General features: G+C 39.3%; 1 protein-coding gene across 1 annotated transcript; it reads left to right on the top strand.

Annotated features, from left to right (window-relative positions):
* The first annotated feature begins 281 nt into the window (after window positions 1-281).
* Window positions 282-23,716, top strand: LOC104100730 (DNA mismatch repair protein MLH3). The gene is made up of 25 exons (XM_070195318.1): window positions 282-533; window positions 795-924; window positions 1,687-1,738; window positions 1,845-1,892; window positions 7,355-7,509; window positions 7,599-7,656; window positions 7,740-7,797; window positions 7,910-8,002; window positions 8,075-8,237; window positions 8,329-8,344; window positions 8,468-8,664; window positions 9,693-9,759; window positions 10,134-11,540; window positions 11,623-11,752; window positions 11,882-11,979; window positions 12,229-12,302; window positions 12,394-12,591; window positions 13,487-13,531; window positions 13,601-13,654; window positions 13,772-13,878; window positions 14,038-14,086; window positions 22,258-22,317; window positions 22,540-22,612; window positions 22,918-23,003; window positions 23,128-23,716. The coding sequence occupies exons 2-25, from the start codon at window positions 799-801 to the stop codon at window positions 23,299-23,301; spliced, it is 3,588 nt and encodes a 1,195-aa protein (XP_070051419.1). The 5' UTR covers window positions 282-533; window positions 795-798; the 3' UTR covers window positions 23,302-23,716.
* Window positions 23,717-24,395: the final 679 nt, after the last annotated feature.

Below are 24,395 nucleotides of genomic sequence, written 5' to 3'. Positions count from 1 at the left end.
CATATTATAAAGTACATCCAGTAGTTATCGTAATTCGTATCCGTCAATATTTGCAAATTGCACTAAATAAAATCATTGAGGTCATGGTAGAATAATAAAAATTAAAGTGAGAGTACACTCTCAATGACAAGGGTAAAATAAATATTGTATAGGATAAAAAGGGGATAGTTATAATTATTCGAAGTTGAGGGGAAAATTTGATTTTAAAGCAAAGTTGTGGTATGTAAATGCTTTTCACTGTTAAAAGGGATTAAGCAATATAAATATACTGTTAACACGGACACGTCATCGAGATACCACCAGCGCATTTTAGAAATTTGCGCCCTTCACCACCATCATATACCGTAACCGACCACCTATCTTCCCCTTGATTTCAAATTATTAAGACCGCTCAACTGAAAAACCCGAACTTGGTACGCAACCGGCGCAGCATAGCATATTTCACTGAGTTGCTTCTCTTAACTGTTCCAGTGACGATGTCCGATCAAAACCCTAAACCCTGATTCAATTTTCCCGCCATTTTCTCTTCTCAAGTAATTATACTGTACTTCCCATTATCTTGGCATTTTGCTTGCATTTTAAAGTTCCAAAGCTCGTTGGTTTTTAAAAATTATATGGACATTCTTGAATACTTTAAGAAAATTATAGAAATTGTAGGTTTTTACGAGTATATTTGCATTGCTGCATGGACATTCTAAGGGAATTCAAGAAATCTTTTTTTTTTTTTAAATATTGGTTGGCGTTCTCACAGCGTATGTAAAGGATATTCAAGAATATATTTTTATTTTCTTTAGGGAGATGGGAAGCATTAAGCGATTGCCTGAGGGCATTCGGAGTTCGATTCGATCAGGGGTTATATTGTATGATTTCACAAGGGTTGTTGAGGAGTTGGTTTTCAACAGCCTTGATGCTGGTGCTACCAAGGTACGCCCATTTACCCTTTCAATGTTTCAATACTCCATATGAATTTTGCAAGGCATTGAATGGAAAGTTGTGGAGTTGTTCTTAAAGGTCCCACTCAGGCACTCACACCACTTTTTCAAGAAAACTAAGTAGTTTTATAATTATAAAAAAATAGCTATTTGTAGTATTATGAATGAAGACGCTCGATTGGCCAGATTTTCATAAATGCCCTCACCTGTCCTTCTCCTTTAGGGCGTTTAGATTTTCAGAGGTTTGTTGATTCTTAAATGTGGAAATTTATGCCTTATAAGAGAATGGGGGAAATATATGGTTTTTCTTTTTTTTGAGTTTATTAATGTTTTTAGGATTATTAGAGGTGGGCTGTTGAGAATATAATAGTTAAGTGAACTAACGCTAGCAAGTTGTGCTTTTATCCAATTTTAATTGAGTAGACTAATTGCACCTGCGAATTTGTGTGAGGGTGAGGCACTTCATTAATTCAATGAATTTTACTTTCCTTTGTTTGTTACTTCAGATGACATGACATATGCTTTATGGTCTAACAATTTGATGGAGACTTGAAAGTTTCCCACTAATGAGATGATCCTTTTTCTATGAAAAATGATACGTTTATTCTCCTGTTAGTATGGTTGGTGTTCCATGCCTGATATCACAAGTCTTTTTTTTTTTCATGAGATTTATTTCCTCATAGGACTGTTCTTTTTTGCTTGTTATTCTTATAAATAGCGCTCCAAGATTGATCTTAAACCCAGTTTCTACCAGGTATATGTTGCTCTTAGTGTTGGGACCTGCTATGTTAAGGTGGATGACAACGGTAGGTACTAGTTTTGTTGATTGATGTAATGCATTTTGATCTGCAGAAAAGTTCTGCTCAATTTATTATTTTACTACATCACCTGAAATTGTACTTTCTTTTGAAGGATCTGGTGTTTCACGAGATGGACTGGTGCTGATAGGAGAAAGATATGGTAATATTTTTGCAAAATGTTGGACTGACATAATCTTTTCTATGGTATTGATGCTGCTGTATGTAATTTTTTCTGCTTGACAACTTGAAGAGGGGCACATGCATGGTTCCTCTGCTGATAGGATGTGTGTCAGTTTGTGTGTTCACTAGCTTCTTTTTGCAGACGTTTTTAGTGGTTTTACTTGTAATCGGGCAAATTTGATTTCAAATGTTCTTGAAATAAAATAGAAACTAAACTTTTGGTGGTATCATCATGATCTTGAGTTTGCATGGTGGACTGATTGTCAATTTGCTGTAATGACAAATGCAGTTGATGCCTACATCTGGTAGATTCATATTTTTATCATTTTTTCTAGTTACAATTGGGTTAGGATCCTAGTTTTTCTATCTGTTGTGAATGTTAATATTAAGAAATTGTAATTATGGCAAGAATCTGTTCCTTGTAAATATGGAAAAGATTTAGAATTAGTTGTGTAATAAGGAGTAGGAATTTATTTTCTTTTCTTTTTTGAGATTACTTGTAAACTCTATTTTAAATTCCGACATGTTTGAAGGAATAACCATGCAAGACATTCCACATATATCTTCGTTTGTCACAGTTCACATCCTTCACATGGTATCAAAGCTTGGAATCCCTCCTTTGAATTCTTTCCCTTCACTTCTCCAAATTCTTTTTCTTTTCGTGAACAAAGAGTAAAGGCTGAACAAAAAAAAACTGTCTTGTCTCCTTCCCCTTTTTCTCCTGCTCCAACTCACAAGTTTATGGCTGTTTTAATGACTGAGAAAGAAGAAGAGAAGAAAGATGGTGAATAAAGTGCTTGATTATTCCCTCAAGCTGTTGGGTTTAAATAACCTTTGATAGGAATACAAATAAGGGAAGACTACAATTACAAGCCTACAAAATCTCCTAATTACTTAATCACAGGGATCTGTGTGATTACAGGGATTTATGTATCTTTTCATATTTACATAGTATCAATTCTTGCCATATTTAACACTCCCCCTCAAGCTGGAGCGTACAAGTCATATGCTCCTAGCTTGCTACATATATCGCCAATTCTGGATCCTCGGAGTGATTTTGTGAGGACATCTGCTAGTTGGTCTTTTGAGTTGACAAAACTCGTAACAATACACCCAGACTCAATCTTTTGTCGAATGAAGTGACAATCTACTTCAATATGCTTCGTTCTTTCATGAAATACTGGATTTGAAGCGATATGTAATGCGGCTTGATTATCACAAATCAATTTCATTGGTTCATCCCCTCCAATCTTTAACTCCTGTAGAAGTTGCCTTAGCCATATAAGCTCGCAAGTAGCCAATGCCATAGCCCGATATTCTGCCTCTGCACTTGACCTAGCCACCACATCTTGCTTTTTACTTTTCCAGGATATTAGGTTGCCTCCAATTAAAATACAATAACCTGAAGTGGACCGTCTATCAGAGGGAGAACCTGCCCAATCTGATGGGCCATTGCTTCTTCCACCGTCTTTGGAACCTTGACAGTGGATAAGCTAGTAATAAAGGCATGATATGAAGGTGATAAACGATGATAACTTAAAAAGGTATAAGTGGGAGTTTGATTGGCAGTAATTCTAGTACCTTTTCGGAGAGCAATGGGGAGATCAGTGACATCTGATGAGTGCTCAACCGAAGCATGAGACATTGCTGGAGAAGGCAATGAGTCACCTGGTGGGCTTTGTGTACCTGCATTAGGATCAGAAGCATCAACTGGATTAGTGGGTTGAGAATTAGGTCGAGGGCGTCTAGAATACACTTGGAGTGGTGGAGCTGTAGCTGGAGTTGGAGGCGAAAAGGTTGGAACCGAAAGAACTGTGGATATGGCCTTCTGATTTAATGAATTAGGAGAAAAATATGGGGAAGTCTCAAAAAAGGTAACATCTGCTGAGATTAAGTACCTATTTTTAGAGGGATCAAAGCATTTGTATCCTTTTTGTAGACGAGAGTACCCTAAAAAGACACATTTGATAGCCTTTTGCTGAAGTTTGTCTTTTCCCGAAGTACAACCAAACACGTGGAGGAAGTGGGAACATAGGTTGTTCTGGATAAAGGACCGAGTGTGGATTCTTGTACTGCAAAATAGAGGAGGGCATACGATTAATTAAATAACAAGCAGTAATAACTGCATCGCCCCAAAAACGTAAAGGATTATGATTGTGAATAAGTAATGTCCGAGTTGTTTCAATGAGATGTCTGTTCTTTCGTTCTGCAACTCCATTTTGTTGTGGAGTATGTGCACAAGAAGACACGTGTAATATACCTTGTGATGACATGAAGGAAGAAAGAGAAGAAGAGAAGTATTCTCGGGCATTATTACTGATTAATTTCTTTATGGAAACACCAAATTAATTGCGAATCTCAGTACAAAAGTTCTGAAAAATAGAGAACAATTCAGATGTGTTTTTCATTAAAAATAACCAAGTGCACCGAGAATAATCATCAATAAATGTAACAAAATAATGAAATCCTAGTGAAGAACTGACACGACTTGGACCCCATATGTCTGAGCGAACAACTTCAAACATAGAGGAAGACCTATTATTGACACGCTTTGGGAAAGAAGCACGAGTGTGTTTCCCAAGCTGACATGACTCACATTCTAACAAAGACAAACTAGATAGAATGGGGACCATCTTCTGCTGCTTTGAAAGACTTGGATGTCCCAATTGACTATGAAGCAAATCAGAGGAAATAGCGGAAGTGAAGGCAACTGGTGGTTTTGGAATGGATAGTTTGTACAGACCGTGTGACTCATGTCCTCTTCCAATCACCTGTCCCGTACTCCGGTCCTGCACAAAAACAGAATCCTCAGAGAAGATTACAAGACACTTGAGGTTCTTGGTTAATTTACTAATGGAAATAAGATTATGCGGACATTCAGGTGCAAAAAGAACTGAAGTTAAAGGTAAAGAAGATAGAGGGTGAGCTGTACCTATTCCTTTGATAGCAGTCTTTGATCCATTAGCTAAGGTAATAGTAGAAAATACAGATGGAGAATTAAGGATAGAAAGAAAATTTTTGTTACCAGATATATGATCAGTAGCACCAGAGTCAAGAATCCATGGTCCAGGAAAGGAAGACTGTGCGACATAGGCAAAAGAGTTACCAGGTTGCACTGTGCAAGCTGTAGATGAGGTAGATGACTGTTGCTTTGATGCCTGGTACTGAAGATAATCATTATAATCTGCTCCATTCAAAGTGATAGAGTGAGATGATCTATCCTTGACATCTGGTGTAGGTAGAATACCATCTCCGATGTGAGCCACATTGATTGCATGTCGAGGACGATCATTGTGACGTGGAGGCTTACCATGAAGCGACCAACAAACATCACGTGTATGTCCTCCCTTATCACAGTATGTGCAATGTTTAGTGCTTTTCCCTTTTCCTTTTCTGGGTCCATTTTGAAAAGTGTTAGTTTGTACAGCCATTATAGAAGTATCATATGAGTTTACCTCCGGTGTAGATGTGATGTGCAACAATCTGGCAGACACTTCCTCCAAGGTAGGAACAGATGCGCTAGCAAGAATCTGGTCTCGAACTGAGGAGAGATCAGATCTTAATCCAATCAAGGCTAGAACCATAAAAAATCTGTCTCTGTGTCTCTCCTGATCATCCAACTTGTCAGTAAAAGGCATAAGAGAATCAAATTGATCCTTTAAGGATTCTACCTGACCAAGAGAGCTTGCCATGTCTTGTTGATTCTATTGCAGGTGGACAATGTCTGAAACTACCTTGTAAATAAGTTGTATGTCATTTGTATACAAGGTTTTGGCCTTGTTCCAAACCCTGCAACATGTCTTACATGACTGAAAAAGATTAAGTAACTTACTGTCAAGAGAGTTCCATAGAAGACTGCATAATTGAGCATCTATTTTAACCCAAGTTGGTCTATCAGATGCTCCAATCTCTGTATAATTCTTGATCAAGTGATCTTCATATCCTTGACCTATAAACCACAGTTGTACAGAAGCTGCCCAAGAGGTATAATTTCCACTACCATCCAACTTAACAGTAGTAATTGTTGGAGATGGTGAAGAGGAAAAAATCGACTTTCCAGTAATTTGATTTTCAACTGCTTTATCATCTCCCATTGTTGTACACACGAACTGCTGAAAGTAGTGGATGAGAGTAACTACAAAAACAAGAGAAATAGGAAGAAATAGAGAAAACTGAAGAGTCGACCAAGGAGGATCTGGTTCTTCTATAGTCTTTTAATTCAAGGAAGAAAAATAGGATGGAGCAGGGACTAAAAAATCCTAACTCTGATACCATGAGAAAGAAGAAGTGAAGAAAGATGGTGAATAAAGTGCTTGATTATTCCCTCAAGCTGTTGGGTTTAAATAACCTTTGACAGGAATACAAATAAGGAAAGACTACAATTACAAGCCTACAAAATCTCCTAATTACTTAATTACAGGGATCTGTGTGATTACAGGGATTTGTGTATCTTTTCATATTTACATAGTATCAATTCTTGCCATATTTAACAATGACAATTCTGTGGCACATGATTTGAGCAACCTGACAGATATTTTTAATCATTTTGATTTGAGCAACCTGACAGATATTTTTAATCATTTTCATTTGAGTAATCTATGGATATACTGCTTTTGAGATGAGCAGGTATTATGATGCTATATCTATGAAACTTTGATGAGGCTGAAAAGAGACTTTGAGTCTATGAAACTCTACTCTAAGAAACTGAGACCCGAAGAATCGAATGGATATGTAGAGAACTCAAGGTGATATCAGAGGAAGAGAAGGAATGGCTGTAGAGATCTTTTCTCTGATGAGGAGTTGACCTGGTAATTAAGAATAGTGTAGGGCAATGCCTCTGGACAAGATGGCTATACTATGGCAATCAGAGATGTTGGGCTATCTTGAAGGATGATGTAAAGAAGGCATTGCAGCACTTTCACGAGACAGAGAGTGTTTCATTAGAGTTGTTGTGCAACCTTCATAGCATTAATTCCTGAAAAGAAAGGAGTTAGGTGCTAAATTACTGGCGAGGTACTAACTGAATTATTAGAGACAATAATTGGCAATTTGATCTCAGAGACACAAAAGGCTTTTGTTAATGGCAGAAAAATTTAGCATGCAGTATTGTTAGTTGATGAGTGTTTATACTTTCTAGAATGAGTAAGAATGAAGCTGGGGTTATATCTAAGCTGGACTTGGAAAAGGCTTATGATCATGTCAGCTGGGTCTTCCTTGTAGAGTTAATGAAGTCGGTCGCTTTTGGAATATGCTTTTGGTGTTCCCCTGTATATAGATGTTTTGATTATTATATTAGCTGAAGTTGAGCTGGAACATACATATTGGTGAGGAACTTTTAGCCCAGCTTATGTAGAAGTATATGTGCCTGTTTCTTTCATCTTCTGTTAAGCTTCCATTTTGTCTGCCCATTCTAACATGCTTTGAATGCTTGCTTTATACCAGTGACATCAAAATACAGACACTTGGATGATGTGCATGCTTTCCCAGCAAGCTTTGGCTTTAAAGGAGAGGCTCTGAGCTCTATTTCTGATGTTTCTTTGTTGGAAATTGTTACTAAAACTCACGGAAAGCCAAATGGATATCGTAAGGTTTTGAAGGTAAAGATCTTTTGAGTTTTAGCTGGTATTATCCATCAAGGTAGGTATAAAACTACTAACTTGATCTTTTTCCTTAACATTATTTACAGGACGGCAAGTGTTTGTATCTTGGAATTGATGATGATAGACAAGATGTTGGTACAACGGGTAATTGTGTATAAGCTTACCTGATACAAGTGTTGACTGCTGTTTACTAATTAGGAGATTTCTTGGCATTTATCTTTTTGCAGTCATTGTTCGTGATTTATTTTACAACCAACCAGTTCGAAGGAAGCAAATGCTCTCCAAGTACTTCTAGTTTCTTGCAATTCAGACAAAACACTGTTGTTGATTTACATACTGTATTTCTAGAGCTGTTCTCAGACCTGATTGGTTTTGGTTTGCATATATATTCTTGAAGCCCAAAGAGGATCTTGCATTCCGTGAAAGAGTGTCTGCTAAGAATTGCCTTTGTGCATCCCAGTGTCTCCTTCAGAATTGTTGATATTGAAAGGTATTTCTTTGTTACACTTGCTAAAGGGTATTTCCTGTCTGTTTTCTTAGTTTTCCCCCCATTTGAATGCAGTGAGGATGACCTGCTTTGCACGCGTGCTTCTCCTTCTCCATTGCCGCTGTTGTCCGGTGGGTTTGCGATTCAGGATTTGAGCTCCCTAAACAAACTGAATGCAAGTGATGGTTCATTCAAGCTCTCCGGATACATCTCAGGTCCTGATGTATACCCAATGAAGGTATATAGGTCCCGCCAAATTGATGGATAAGAGGTGTGATAAGTTATATTTTCTACACTTTTTCCCCTAACTACCACTGCTTAATTTGCAGGTCCTTCAATATTTCTGTATCCACTTATTTCAGTACATTCTCCTGACCAAAGAAAAAAAATAATCTTTGGTTGACAATTACTATATTGGATGCTTGTTTTTTACGGTGAATTTGTGTTCCTTGAACTTCACTAACGCAGACATCAATTTAAGATTTGTTTCCAAGGGACCAATACATAAACTACTCAATAACTTAGCAATGAGCTTTGACAGCGCTTCTGACATTGAGCGGCGAAGTAGCTCCCAGATATATCCACTGTTTTTGTTGAACCTAAACTGCCCAAGATCTTCTTATGATTTAACTTTGGAGCCATCAAAGACCTCTGTGGAATTTAAGGTGAGATTGTTCGTTGGCGTTTATGGTTTTATTTTGCTTCGGGGTTTTGAAATCATTGTGAGTCTTTGGATGTATTCTTTATGGAATTGGGTTCAGGTTTTTGGGTTTGTTTTTCAGGATTGGTTGGGGTTGTTTTTGTAAAAAATATCACTAAACACCTTATCATTTTTCGTGACTTTAATATGGGTGACATTAATAGGTTTATACTGAATAAACACCATTATTTGCTATTAAAAGTGTAAGAAAAGGACCCCCCCTACAGGCAAGGCCCTGGCATCATGGCTGTTTCTGGAGAATAGAATAATCTCCTTATTTTTATGGGAGAACAGTGCAAAACCATGCTTCTAAACTTCTTTGGTTGCAAAACCAAACAGGTCAGTGTTAACAACGATGTCATACAAATTTGTTTTTGATAGGAATTTTGTATTTCTTAGTACAGGTTGTTTGCTGTGTCTGTGACTATGATTCTCCCGGTTTTTGCTTACCCATTCATTTACACATCCCTTTAAATGGATTTGGCAGTTTGATTTACATAGATGTATTTCCTTTTTAGCTTTTTGGTGTAAACCAGAAAATGTTAATAATTTGGATAGGATGATAGATTTCTTCGGCTTCCTAGAGTAATTGTAAAGGGTTTGCATCGCTTGTAATTTTGGCACAGTCTTTGTACTCCATTTATACAACCTTACCATGCTTCAAAAAAAAAAGGATAAAGAATTTGCTGCATCAATCTACTTCATGAGTTTATGTACCATGTAGGTTAAGAGAGGAGTGGCTTGACTTATCACCACAAGAAAAAGAGGAGGGGGCGTGTGGTTTTGTTTGTCTATCTTAGTCTTAGAACATGTCACTTGTTCATTTTTCTTCCATGTTAGATGCGCAATCCAATTGCTAGAACTGATGTGTAGCATTTAATTCCCTTTTATGGTTTCATTGATACTGCTTGTGTTCATCTAATACTGCTATTTTGATGTGCTTTTCAAGAATCTCTTCTGATAACCAGTTGCTTTTTCATTTTACTGTTGAAGGATTGGTGCCCTGTCCTTTCCTTTATTGAAGATACTGTCACGAATCTATGGGCTGAAAATAACTCTGGTTAGAGCAATTACACTATCGACATTCTTTTTTTTTTTTTTTTTATAACCGTGGTGTCCGGGCCAGCTTGCGCGCACCTATAGACATTCTTATGCGATGTCACTTAGGATTCATTGTATTTGAGTTATTTGTACATGTTGCTTTGACCACCCCACACACATTCCCTTCCCTGTAGCCTCCGCTCCTCCCAATAAGAAGGAGGGGAAGGGGGGGGGGGGGGAGAGTTACTTATGCATCAGATGGTGCAAAGTATTTCAGTGTTGTGACATCGTCTAGTTTTGTCACTTTCTTTTCTCTTAAGCTGCTTTTAGAAAACCTAGATAAGAAGAAATATCCTCATCTCTTGCTATCCCACTCCCTGCTTCTCTTCTCAGATATGCCTATGAATCATGAGATCAGGAAAAAGAGGTGCAGGGCCCGGAGTTGCAAACCTACGCTTGAGCTTTCTTCCCCTCAGCCAAAGAAACTAACTGAAGAGTGCTCTGTCAGGAGAGAGATTCAATCTTCGCAGAATATTCTGTGGGGAAGTGCTTCTGAAAAGCATGATCCTAAGTCCAGATTTCTCTGTCAGACTGAAAGTTCAAATCGGTCAATTGATGGATCTCTTGCTCGTCGCACAATGGGGGTGAACTGGAAATCCGGAAACTCTCCCCAGCCTTTTTCATCTAATGTTTTCTCTATAGGGGATGATTTCCTGGATAACAAATTCAATTCTCCAGCTAGCTCCAGTCATAAATCAGACTGCCCGTTAGGTTCAGGATGGGAGGATGAGTGCCTAACAATTGTTGCTGAGAGATCAACAGAGGAAGCCTCGTTTATGGAGTCTCTTGAGCTTGATGATAGTTCAAATGTGATGCATGACAGAAGGAAACCATTTATGCAGAGTTGTTCTTTGCGTAGAAGCCTGATACATGATGGAGCATCTTTTGATAGTGATGAAGATATTAAACTTAAAAGAAGTGATTACAGAATTAAACGAGATCTCCTTGAAGGTGATTACAGTGTTGAATTTGAAGTAGTTGATGATATTAACCAGGTCCCAAATCAAAGGTTTCCTAGGGGCAAGGAGCTATATTTTGAAAATTTCTCCAGGTGCAAAACTCAAAGCAAGGACATTCTAGATGAAGACAATTATCTTCTTGACTTTGTTAAACAGACTGAAAATTATGGTTCTAGTCAGCTGCCTTTTAGTTCAGATCCATGTCCGCTGCTACCAGATCCTTCGCTTGGGACCAGGTTTCAAGATGTTGATCCTTATATTGCTGAAAAGGGGATTGAAACTTCTGTTAAAGATGAACTTGGTGTCACGTATAATTTTGGAAAACATAATCTCCTGGTTCCTACCATAAACAATTTGGGAAAAGAGGACTGCTTGTTCCCAAGTTTTGCAAAGTTTGGTCTCAATTTTAATGCTTATTCTAGGGAGGATATGGGCAGAATAGGGGGTCATGATCCACAGGACATTTATAGTTCAGGTCCTTCTGAACTCTATTATGATGGAGATGATTTGTCACATATACATTCTCATGGTGAAGAAAATCTTAATAATTATTTGATACCACGAGCTATGCTCTCCTCTAGGGTGGATGAGGACTCGCATAAATGGATTGATACAGGAAATCAAGGTAAAACAGATAAGCTACTAAGGAAGAGGAGAAGAAGTCATTCAGCTCCTCCGTTTTACCAAGGCAAGAAGAAGTTCTTTTCCATGAGTGAGTCTTTAAGAAAAGCAGCAGGAAATAACAACCTTAAGACTGTTCATGATGCGCCACTCATGCCAGGTAATTTGTCCTGGAGTGCTTGTTTGTGCTAAAAATCAATGATGATGTGTATAACTAATTAATGCTCTTTTGTACCATGCAGAAACTAGTGCTGCAAGGAGACTGCAACATTCAGCAGAAGCTGTTAACTGGGAGCTTCCACAGCAGTCATCCTATCAATGTGATCAATCTTCCACCCCAAGTTGTGGTGACGGTATATTCTCTAATGTCAGGTACTGTTATCAATTAGTAAATATTTTTTTTTTTTTTGAGGGGGTGGGGTGGGGGAGTCAGGTCTCTCTTGTTATATTATCTTATCAAATATGTTTGTAACTCACACAGCATGATGTTTTTCTCTTCAGGCCAAATGTGAAAATGAAACTTGTTAACACCTGGAATAGCAAATTACAAACTCAAGGGGAGGAGTGCACTAGTACACACAATCTGGAGTCAAAAGAAGGTAAATCAGTATTTGTTCCTGACCTGAATAAGAGCTGAATGATTCCTAGTGCAAGTTTCAGTTTGTTAGCTTCTCTCACCCACTTTTCAAGATTATCTCAGAGGCCGTTCTTATTAATCATAAAGACATTAGAGGTTACAATGTCTCTTTTGTGGTCTCCTAGGCCACAGTCTCTTTAAATTCCATCTTGCTTATTTTTTGATCTTGTGATAGAATTATCATGCCTTACATTTCTATTCAATAATTCAGAATTTGCATCAACAAAAACTCAAAATTTCTTAGATTCTGGGGCGAAATGGAGGGACTACCGTCCAGAGACTGCAGTTGAGTACCTTAGCAAACTCCCTGACGTTTTTGTGAATTCTATGTTTTGTTGAGATGATGAACTTTTTGCTTTGTCAATATGAGGTACAGCGTGGGAGTGGAGCAGAGGATCTTAAGAATCAGGATACCATACTCAATGTCACTTCTGGCATCTTGCATTTTGTTGGCAATTCATTGGTTCCTGATACCATTGATAAAAACTACCTGGAGGGTGCCAAAGTTCTCCAACAGGTTGATAAGAAGTATATTCCGATTGTGGCGGGCACAACTCTTGCTATAATTGATCAGGTCTATTCTAATCTTTGCATAGTGCATTGTGGCCTTTCTTGTTTTCTCGTGAATTTCCTTTTTGCATTTACTCTAAAGATTGTTTCCCTTAGAGGTCGCACAAAATTTGGCATAAAAGTTACAATGTTGTTTGCCTTGTAAGAAAAAAATAATATCAGCATAACTAATGCAACGTTTGGTTGGTGGTATTAAACTTTACATTATTAATGCCCTCATAAGTTATGTGATAATCTATATACCCCCTCCGTTTCAATTTGTGTGAACCTATTTACTTTTTAGTCTGTGCCAAAAAGAATGTCCCCTTTCCTTATTTGGAAACAATTTACCTTTATACAATGATTTATAGCCACATAAAATATATGTGCCTCATTTTACACCACAAATTCAAAAGTCTTCTCTCTTTTCTTAAACTCTGTGTCCAGTCAAATGGGTTCACATAAATTGAAACGGAGGAAGTATTATTTTATGCGGGCTAGAATGTGAAATAAGATAACATGTATAAGCAATGGATGGATAAGAGTATTTAAGAACAAAGATGCCTTTAAAGTAGGTAATCCCTGCATGACATCCCTGGGTTATTATTTACCACATAACAATCCCCACATCATTATTTATTGCATAACAGTCTCTACATTATTATTCCGCATAAACATTCCCTGGATGGATAATACGTCAACCAACGACCTATTAATGTATTACTTTCTAGTTCATCACGTCCTTTAGCTTCAGTCGCTTTGTGACCGTCTGGCAGAATATAGCATATTCTGATGTAGAAACTTAGGCCCATCTCAAAATGAATGTGCGGCCCTTTTTACAAAGTCATGAATTATGACCTTTTGTTTGCTTCTAGCATTTATCGTCATTGAGCTTACGCTGGCATTGTCATGTTTTACAGCATGCTGCAGATGAGCGAATTCGTTTGGAAGAACTGCGTGAGAAGGTATAGAACGTCCAAAAACTCATTAACGTGTCATTTCAACTTGGAGCCTGTAACTTAGCTAATTATCAGGTTCTATCTGGACAAATGAGGACAACTACATATCTTGATTCCGAACAAGAATTGGTACGTTTACGATCATCTAATGTGAAATAGGGTTTATCTTTGCCTTGTGCTGCTTGGCTTGTGGAGAAATTCTTGGCACACTCAGAAAATGTTGAGTCTTTGGCCATGCTTTGGCAGGTTATGCCCGAAATTGGTTACCAGTTACTACACAACTATGCTGAACAAATTCAAAACTGGGGTTGGATTTGCAACGTTCATTCTCAAGCTTCAAGATCATTTACCAGGTAAGCTATGGCCTATGCATCTTTGTTTAGCTGTTCATCACACGACCACTGTCTATGAACTTGATAAAATTGCCACAACTTCTATTGCACTAATTTTTGCAATGTTTTTCAAGTTGAACCTAACTCTGAGCACGAGGCTTTATGTTTTGCTTAAAGCAGGAACTTAAATCTGATCCACAAGAAGCCAAAAGCAGTCACACTTCTTGCGGTAACATTCTGTAATACTTGGCTCTGTTATATTATACTTTCAAAAAGTTAAGTATATGTGACCCATTTGGGATTCTGTCTTAGAAGGGAAAGTTAAATATATAGTATTGATTGTAGTTGTTGTATTGCAAGATTAGGAAGTCACATCAACAATTTGGGATTGAGATTAGGAATCTTTGGTAATAAAGTTTCAATACAATATAAATACACAAGGGGAGGGAGTGCAAGGCCATGCTTGGAATTTTTAGTCCTTCTTTTGCCACCATCCATTGCTTGCAATAGTATGTGGATTAGTACCTCCAAATTCTTGTCTGCAACAGCAGTGTCACAAACATATGTAACTGAAAATGAAGCCAACACTGAACCAATAATGTACTTTGTTGCCATTGTTTCAACTCCAACAATACGATGACATGCTGAAGAGCAGTGAGGGTGCTGCCAAGTCATTTTCGTTTCCAAGTGTATTTAGTTGATATGTTAGAATCTTTTTTTTAAAAAGCTACAACAACATACCCCGTATTATCCCACACCGTGGGGTATGGGGAGGGTAGTGTGTACGCAGACCTTACCCCTACCTTGTGAGGATAGAGAGGCTGTTTCCAATAGACCCTCGGCTCAGGCAAATATAAGCACCACATTAATGAAAATATAGATAAGAAGGGACAGTACCAAAAAGCCATATAAAAGCAGAATAAAACAAAAAGATAGTAAGGTGATCAACAATGAAGGAAACAACGGTTAGTCATAAAAACCTACTACCAACAGAAAGCGAGACTGCGTGCCAATACTAATGTTATGAAAACTGTAGACTACCTACTCTACTATTCTAATACTCGACCTCCATACCTTCCTATCAAGAGCCATGTCCTCGGTCAGCTGAAGCTGCGCCATGTCTTGCCTAATCACCTCTCCCCACCTCTTCTTTGGCCTACTTTTACCTCTCCGTAGGCCCTCCAATGTCAACCTCTCACACCTCCTCACCGGGGCGTCTGTGCTCCTCCTCCTCACATGACCAAACTACCTAAGCCACGCTTCCCGCATCTTGTCCTCAATAGGGGCCACACCCACCTTGTCGCGAATATCCTCATTTCTGATCCTATCTAACCTGGTGTGCCCGCACATCCATCTCAACATCCTCATCTCTGTTACCTTCATCTTCTGGACATGAGCGATCTTGACTGGCCAACACTCAGCCCCATACAACATCGTTGGTCTGAACACCACTCTGTAGAACTTACCCTTAAGTTTCGGTGGCACCTTCTTGTCACACAAAACACCGGAAGCGAGTCTCCATTTCACCCATCCCGTCCCAATACGATGTGTGACATCTTCATCAATCTCCTCATCCCCTTGAATAATAGACCCAAGGTACTTAAAACTTCCTCTCCTAGGGATGACCTGCGAGTCCAGCCTCACCTCCCCTTCCCCTCCTTGAGTCTCGCCACTGAACTTACACTCCAAGTATTATGTCTTGGTCCTGCTCAACTTGAAACCTTTAGATTCCAGAGTCTGCCTTCATACCTCTAATTGCGCGTTGACACCATCTCGCGTCTTATCAATCAATACAATATCATCTGCAAATAGCATGCACCACGGCACCTCCCCTTGGATGTGGCGCGTCAGTACGTCCATCGTCAGAGCAAACAAAAAACGGCTGAGTGCCGACCCTTGATGCAACCCCATCATAACCGGGAAATGGTCCGAGTCCCAACCCACCGTTCTCACTTGGGTATTTATTCCATCATACATGTCCTTAATCAACCTAACGTAGGCAACAGGTACACCTCTAGCCTCCAAACATCTCCACAAAACCTCCCTCGGAACTTTATCGTACGCCTTTTCTAAGTCGATGAACACCATATGCAAGTCCTTTTTTTTCTCCCTATACTGCTCTATCAATCTCCTAACAAGGTGGATGGCTTCTGTTGTCGAACGTCCCGGCGTAAACCCAAACTGATTCTCGGAAATAGACACACTACTCCTCACCCTGCTCTACCACTCTCTCCCAGACTTTCATAGTATGACTAAGTAGCTTGATACCCCGATAGTTATTGTAATTTTGGATATCACCCTTGTTCTTGTATACAAGAACCATCGTGCTCCCCCTCCACTCTTCGGGCATCTTCTTCGTTCTAAATATGACATTAAATAACCTAGTGAGCCACTCCAAGCCTGCCTTGCCCGCATTCTTCCAAAACTCCACCGGGATTTCATCCGGCCCGGTCGCTTTGCCCCTGCTCATCTTACGCATAGCCCCCTCAACTTCATCAACTCTAATCCGCCTACAATACCCAAAGTCACAGCGACTCCCAGAGAATTCCAAATCACCCAGTACAATGCTTTTGTCCCTCTCTTCGTTCAAGAGACTATGGAAGTAGGTCTGCCATCTCCGACGGATAAGCCCCTCATCTAACAAAACTCTACCTTCTTCGTCCTTGATGCACTTCACTTGGTCCAAGTCGCGCGCCTTCCTTTCTCGCGCCTTGGCTAACCTGAACAACCTCTTACACCCACCTTGGCCCTCGAGTTCCTCATACAAACGATCAAAAGCTGCAGTCTTGGCCGCCATAATTGCTAGCTTTGCCTCTTTCTTAGCCAACTTATAATGCTCCCTATTCGCCCTCTTCTCCTCCTCGTCTACACTTTCTACTAGCTTCAGATACGCTGCTTTCTTGGTTTTCACTTTTCCTTGCACCTCTCTATTCCACCACCAGTCTCCCTTGTGACCATCAGAGTAACCCTTTGAGACCCCTAATACCTCTCTCGCGGCTTCCCTAATGCACTGCGCAGTCGTGGTCCACATAGCGCTTGCGTCCCCATTACTACTCCAAGCCCCCATAGTCACCAGCTTGACCCCCAACTCCTGCGCTTTAGCTTCCGTCAAGGCTCCCCACTTGATCCTATGTTGGCTATATATCGCCCTCTTCCTCCTCTTCCTCATGATCTCAAGGTCCATGACCAGGAGCCTATGAAGGGTCGAGAGGTTGTCACTCGGGATGACCTTGCAATACATGCAAAGACCTCTATCGAACTTCCTGCAGAGTAAATAATCAGTTTGAGTCTTGGCCACCGAACTCCGGAAGGTGACCAAGTGCTACCTCTTCTTCGGGAAACTCGAGTTTGCTATTACCAAATCAAATGCTCTAGCAAAGTCCAGCAAAGATGTTCCTCCTCCATTTCTATCTCCAAAACCAAAGCCACCATGCACATCATCATAACCCCCAGACGTCGCTCCAATGTGGCCGTTGAAATCTCCTCCTATGAAAAGCTTCTCGGTATGCGGGATACCACACACCATCTCATCCAAATCCTCCCAGAAACGCCTCTTGACTTCCTCATCCAAGCCTGTTTGAGGTGCATACGCACTGATTATGTTCAAAGTAAAACCTCCAACAACTAGTTTAATAGTCATCAGCCTGCCATTCACCCTCCTAACCTCCACCACTAGTTCACGGAGGTCCTTATCAACTAGATACCTACCCCGTTCCTGCCCCCACCCTCCCAGAATATCAAAGTTTGAAACTGCCCACATCTCGGACCTTATCCCTTACCCACCTAGTCTCCTGTACACAAACTATATAAATCTTCCTTTTCTCGAGAATCTTCGCTAACTCTACAGATTTTCCAGTCAAAGTTCCTATGTTCCAAGACCTCACTCTCCGCCTAGTAGCTCCCTTAGCCTTCTTACCCCCTTACCCCGCACCCCCTCTCCCGCTGACAACCCCGAGGACAAGACCTTATCGTACCATTGTTCACCAAAGCCACTATAATATACGAGTCACTACGCAAGCACTATCCCGAAAACAAATGACAAAAATAAAATGAATTACCGAAATATAATCTACCACTAAAGATCGCAATACAGGTGAAGAAATAAAATAAAGTAACTAACGGGAACTATAATCTCAACTAAAGGTCAGACAAACAGGTGAAGAAATAAAACAAAGGAACTAAACGAACTATAATCTACAACTAAAGAACAATGATTAAAAAAGCGAGAAGCGATGCGAAGCGACTCAGTGCCCGCTTCACATGGGTGAAGCGACTCAGGTATAAAAAAGCGACCGCTTCCCACTAAAAAGCGAGAAGCGACCAAGCGATGCGATGCGATGCGATGCGATGCGATGCGATGCGATGCGATGCGAAGGAAGCGACCGCTTCTTTGTTTTTAAACAGACCCAGGCTATTTAATTAAAAACGAAACTGTTCTGTCTTTTATTAAATGAACAACAACGATTAGGATTTTAAAGCAGAGCATCTGAGAGCATTAGACTGGGGTTCTTCTTCTTCAACTTCAACTTCAAGTTCAAGTCTTCAACAACAATAGGTATGTTCTGATTTTACTCCTCCTCCTTCTTCTTCTTCTTTCACTGTTTCAACGTCTAAATAGCAGCGAGATGCTCGTGATTTTTTTTTTTAACCTTCGGTTCTTTCTCAGAATTGATGCTAATCCTTGGGTTCTTATTTCTCTGCCCAGTTTTTAACAGAGAAAAACTGCCCTTCCTCTAATTTTTATATCCTTTACATTGAAGTATTGAACATTTGCTTATAATTACATGTGTTGTCTATGCAGTATTTATTTTAATTTTTTTTAAAATTCCGCTTCACTTCAAAAAAGCGAGTGCTTCGCTTCTCGCTTTAGGCGAAATGGGGATTGTAGCTTTTCCTCGCTTCACGCTCTTCACAACACTGCTAAAGAATAGAAAAAATAGGTGAAGAAATACAATACAAGAGCTAAAGGGGCTATAATCTACAACTAAAGGTCACAAGAAAATGTGCAATAAAGATCCAAAATAAAAAGATTCAAAATAAAGATGTAAATAGGTAGATAACAGTATAAACACGTAGGCAAAGCTATCACTAATGCAATTAATTTGACAATACTAGGGCAAATACTAACTAAAGATTCAAGAACAAAATAGGCAGACAAGGAGATACAATTACGCTAAAATATCAAACTATTAAAATATCAAGACAAGAGAGGAACAGTAGAACCTGGATTGCAAACGGACAAGGGGAAGCAATAATGGCGGCTTCAGGGAGAACTCGAATTGAAATCTTCCCAATTGATGTTTTGACTTAGGAATCAAGAATGAAAAGTTGCTCCTGAAATCAGCAACCGTACGTAATCGGATTGATTCAACAAAGCAAGTGAGACTGAAACTCGACGTTTTGAAGACGAGCGAAGAGTTCCCGGCGGAGATCACCACCACTTTACGCGGCGGAGTTTGCACTGAAAGTTCGCCGGAGTTTGGACCGCCAGCTACTTCATCATCAACACAATCATAGATATGATAAATCAGTATAGGGCTGCAATGGGGTTATTTTGGTCTTTTTAACTCACTATTGTTAACAGTGTTAAACTGTCACGCCCCGACCTCGGGGAGCGCGAGCGGCGCTCAACAGAATTACCTCGGTCGAGCAAGCCTGCACAGTGCAGTCTACCCAACTCACCCGCACATGAGGAGAAGAATACATTTTATTAGTAAGTCAATAAGATTCAAGTGAACAACACCGGTTTATTTTCATTGGTTACGTCATTAACAAGTCTTCAAAACAGTACGTTTTACAATCATAGTTAAAGTGGAACAAATGATACCATTACAACATTTTTAGTTTAACTTTCCCAAAAACAGGTACAACCCACACTATGTCTACGGAGCCTCTAACAGGAACATAAGAGTGCTATGACAATGCCGGCAACAAGGCCCCGGCTATACCTTAAAATGCTATCTACAAAGAATAGAAGATACATGACCCCGAAATAAAGTGGGGCTCACCAAATCAGCTAAAGAGAGGGTGTGCTGCTATCACTGATCAATACCACATGTTATGGAACCACCTACATCCATTAAAGATGCAGCGCCCCCGGCAAAAGGGACGTTAGTACATATGGAATAGTACTAGTATGTAAAACTAAACACCCTCTCAATAGAACGAGCAACAGTAAACGAAGAATAAACATGATATCAAAAAGATACTCAAACGGTATCAAAGTGCCACATTAGGGGAAACGTAAATTTCACGTAGGTTTCGGTAATTTAAGTTGGGAGATCTTTAGCACCGATATACCACCGTGTTTTAGCACGGAGTCCGATCTCAGCCCGACCGGCTAAGCCGTCTCATCCCGAGACATACACTCACAATACCACCATGTGCGCGGCATGGCGTCCGATCTCAGCCCGATCGGCTAAGCCGTCTTACCACAATGCCGTGTGGGTTGACATTACATCACATCTAGCTAGCAATAATCTCATCCCATTTAAGGGGAAACAGTCTCATCACATTAACACGGGGATTTACCCTTCAATCACTCCTACACCGGCACATGTAGTTTCGGGGTTAGGTTGTTCCGACCTACCCTTCCTCGGTGGCTAATCGATACTCCCAAAGCATTTGTTATTAAAAGTATTTACCACTCAATTCATATTCCTTTACATGTCATTCATTTTATTAACATCATTGGCCATAACACAATATCATTCTTGGCACATTGGCCATACTTCATAATTCAGCTCATTATCCCATTTTCAATCGTTATCATGAATAATCAACAACAAGGCCTTTCAACATTAAAACTTTAATCACATCCTTGAGAAAATTAGGGTCTTAGGCACATATGACTTATTACACAATTGACATGGTGGCTTTCATAAGAATTCACGCTTTCAAATCATAACATAGTAACACACAACCTATACTTAAACCACATCCTCAAACATTAACTTAACATAACAAGAATCTTTGGAATACACATTGAACACATAATTATTTCGACACAAGGCTTATTTGATAGAAATTCAATTTATAAAGGGCATCACGAGACTTACAAGGACATTGCGGGGTTCAATTCTAAGAGAAGAGTTTAGCTAATATACCTCACTTAGCTTCCTTAAACTCTAAAATGTTCCGAAAATCTTAGCAACTTCAATCTATTGTAGAAATGTAACAAATTTAAACAAAATTAGGAAGATACTCATGGTTCTAGCTCCTTTGAGCATTTTATCAAATACTAGGTGTGCATTAAGGTTTCAAGGCCCTTTCATGGAGGATCCTATCATCCCACAACTCATTCTTTACCATTTTAGCTCAACAATTTTCCTACATCTCTTGATAACACATGCATGCAAAATAAACAACTCCTATACCCAAAAATTATCTTACCAATTATCCATTCCTAGTTAAATTTCGAAATTGAGGTTTAGGGTGTAGAATTTTACCTCTAGGATGAAGACCTAATGTGCTTTCCTTGATAATCTTCCAAGATTCGAGCAAGAATTGAAGAACAAATTGTTGAAGAACTCTCTCTCACTTTAGGGCATTCTCTAACCCTCAAAATATCAGGTTTTTGCTCAAAAGATGGCACATATAGTCTATTTAGCGAAGTAGGGTCGGGTTATAAAAATCCAAAAAATGAAGCTCCGGAACAGGATCTGCGGTCGCATATTGCTCTCCGGAACTGGGCAAAACTAACCCAGTCTGCGGTCATTATGTGGCCCGCAGACCTGTTCTGCGGTCGCATAATGCATCGCAGAACTGGTCTGCGATCGCATAATGCGCCACAAATCTGCTCTCCAAACTTGCCTAAGTTGCTTCACTCTGCGGCCATTATGTGGTCCGTAGAGTGATTATGCGACCGCTTAGTGGGCTGCAGAGATGTATTTTTCTGCCCAAAATTTTCCTTTAAGCCTACTTCGGCACCACGAAACCTTAAATTCCTTTACAAATTTTACGGGGCCTTAGATAAACCAAATTTAAGGCAAGTGTTATAAGTGTTTGATTTATAAATACAGGGGCTGTGTCCGAAACTGAGTGATATTATAGGGGCGTTCAGTGTATAACTTATCCAATTATTTAATTGGGTTGGATACAGAGAGTGATATGTGAAGTATAACTTTCAAGGAAAGAGCTCTTTTATTGTAATACCATCACTCCGTCAGTGAGAAGACAATGCTAGAGGTTCTCTCTTTTTACTTGCCTTATGAAAAATGCTAGAGGTTCTCTCTTTCTGAATATAAGGCCTTGAAGATTGAATTGCTTCAACTTGCTCTGGAAAACCATTCATGATCTCTTTCATGGTTTTAAGAAATGTATTAGTTAACCAGTTCTTTTGCACGTGCTTCATTAAAAGTAATTGTTTCTGAGGCGTAGTTGTTGTTGTTGACAATACAGGTTCCTTGTATTTTGGGCGTTAATCTAACTGATGTGGATCTGTTAGAATTTCTTCAACAGGTTAGTCCAATGAAGATTTGGGGGTGGGGTGGGGGGTCGCTTTTTGATAATCAATAAGTAGCGTAGGCTTCGATAGGCTTGCAGACACTTGTGGATATCATTAACTAATTGTCATATTTCACTCTTTTCAACTCTAATTTAATGTTCTCGTTTGGTATCTTACTTACGTTCTTGCTTAAATGCCGTGTCATGCTTTCTGAACAATGTGTTTGCAACCCTTAGCTTGCTGATACAGATGGATCATCTATAATACCCCCATCAGTGAATCGGGTCCTGAACAGCAAGGCTTGCAGGAGTAAGTTAAATATCTACTTTATAAATTAAGGGCTGCCTGATGCTTTCTTTGCCTCCACCACACCCCAAGAAAAAGAAAAGGAATTAGAACCACAATTAGTTGGTTTAGGATATTTTTCTTTAATATTCCTGATGTCATGGTTTTTTATCAAGTATTCGAATTTGGAATGATAATTATGACATGGATAGAGTGGAACATATAGAGAGGATCAATTTAGCTGACAAACTAATTCTGGTTTGAAGCTTGTTTGGTTGATTGATTATTGATTCCTGATGTCACCATTCTATTTATTTATTTTTTCATAGGTGCAATTATGTTTGGAGATGCATTGTTACCTTCAGAATGTTCTCTCATTGTTGAGGAGTTGAAGCAGACTTCGTTGTGTTTTCAAGTGAGTGGAAAATTGCATTTCAGGAGATATATACACGGATTTGTTTTGGATCTGCAGTGAATGGGTGTGTTTTAAGAGAGGAATTCCATATTACTAATGACTGCATTATGTTTTCGTTTGCTAGTGTGCTCATGGGCGACCAACAACCGTCCCTCTTGTCAACTTGGATGCTCTGCATGAGCAGATTGCCAAGTTAGGTTCGTGTGGTAGGGGTTCATCTGAGGCATGGCATGAGTTACATCGGCATGAAATCAGCTTAGAGCGTGCAGCGAAGCGACTAAGAACAGCCGTATCCTAGTGTCAAAAGGCTCTCGTGAAAATACCTAATTTGGTTCTGGATACCTATCAAGCAATAATTTTGCGTTGAAGATATCCAGTCTGCACCCATCACAATGGAGGATGATCCGGATCTGGAGGGCGGTGTATTAATACTGATCGATATATGAAGGTATCTAATGATAACTCTATGAATGTACATACTAAATTTGTAACACTGGTCCCATTGGCAGCTCTCTCTCTCTCTCTCTCTCTCTCTCTCTCTCTCTCTCTCTCACACACACACACACACACACACACACACATACACACACTGGAACAAAACTAGGAAAAGGAATGGATTGTACAGTTTCCATGTAAAACCAGAGTAACCCCATTTGTCATGTGTACAGAACGTGAAGAAATGATATCCCATTGCTCGCATGGTTAAGTTTGTATGTTCCATTTCCATCCCAACCCTCCCCTATTAACCGGTATTACAAATCTCCTGAACATATAAAACTTCCATTCACATCTGTTTTACTGCTCCTCACCCTAGTTACACTGGAGCCAGCCAGCTACGCTCCTACAACTCGAGCTGCTAAATAGTTGCATGAATCAGATGTTTTTAGTCTGTTGAGTAATTCTTATGATTTATGTCATCAAAGGCTGAAACTCATCCTGAGTGAATTCTTTTTTGCTTTTAGTAAATTAAGATAGTGCCCGGCGTGTATTTCGACTAAAATACTGGATTTATTTGTTATTTTTTACTGACACAAATATGAATAACTCTGCTTACGAATACTTAGGCAAGTGAAAAAAATTCATTTATCTGTTAAAAGAATAATGTGTATACTCACTTTGCTCTCTTTGATAATAGATCATAGCTCATTTGTATTGGAAAAAAGTTCACATGTTCTATCTTTACATACATGCCATGTGTTACAATAAATATTTGTAGCTTATACATTGATTAATTATTCTGCACTCTTACTTTATTTGTAACACTTACACTTTGTATTTGCACCAATCAAATAAATACATAACACGTATTTACATGCATTATTATCACTAAATTATAATGAATTATACAAATTCTCACATCAACTTATCACTTGACTATAGTTAACTTGGATG

Source organism: Nicotiana tomentosiformis, chromosome 2 (genome assembly GCF_000390325.3).
Source record: "Nicotiana tomentosiformis chromosome 2, ASM39032v3, whole genome shotgun sequence".
In the NCBI taxonomy this organism is placed as follows: Eukaryota; Viridiplantae; Streptophyta; class Magnoliopsida; order Solanales; family Solanaceae; genus Nicotiana; species Nicotiana tomentosiformis.
Note: the sequence above shows the minus strand (reverse complement) of the source record. Positions and strands in the feature narration are given on the sequence as shown.

What these genes read in the sequence shown, in the direction of transcription:
- LOC104100730 (XM_070195318.1), top strand. Translation starts at nt 799, where the DNA reads ATGGGAAGCATTAAGCGATTGCCTGAGGGCATTCGGAGTTCGATTCGA. An exon ending in ACTACCGTCCAGAGACTGCA is followed by an intron (nt 12,303 to 12,393) that starts GTTGAGTACCTT and finishes TATGAGGTACAG; the next exon opens with CGTGGGAGTGGAGCAGAGGA. An exon ending in GCTTCAAGATCATTTACCAG is followed by an intron (nt 13,879 to 14,037) that starts GTAAGCTATGGC and finishes TGCTTAAAGCAG; the next exon opens with GAACTTAAATCTGATCCACA.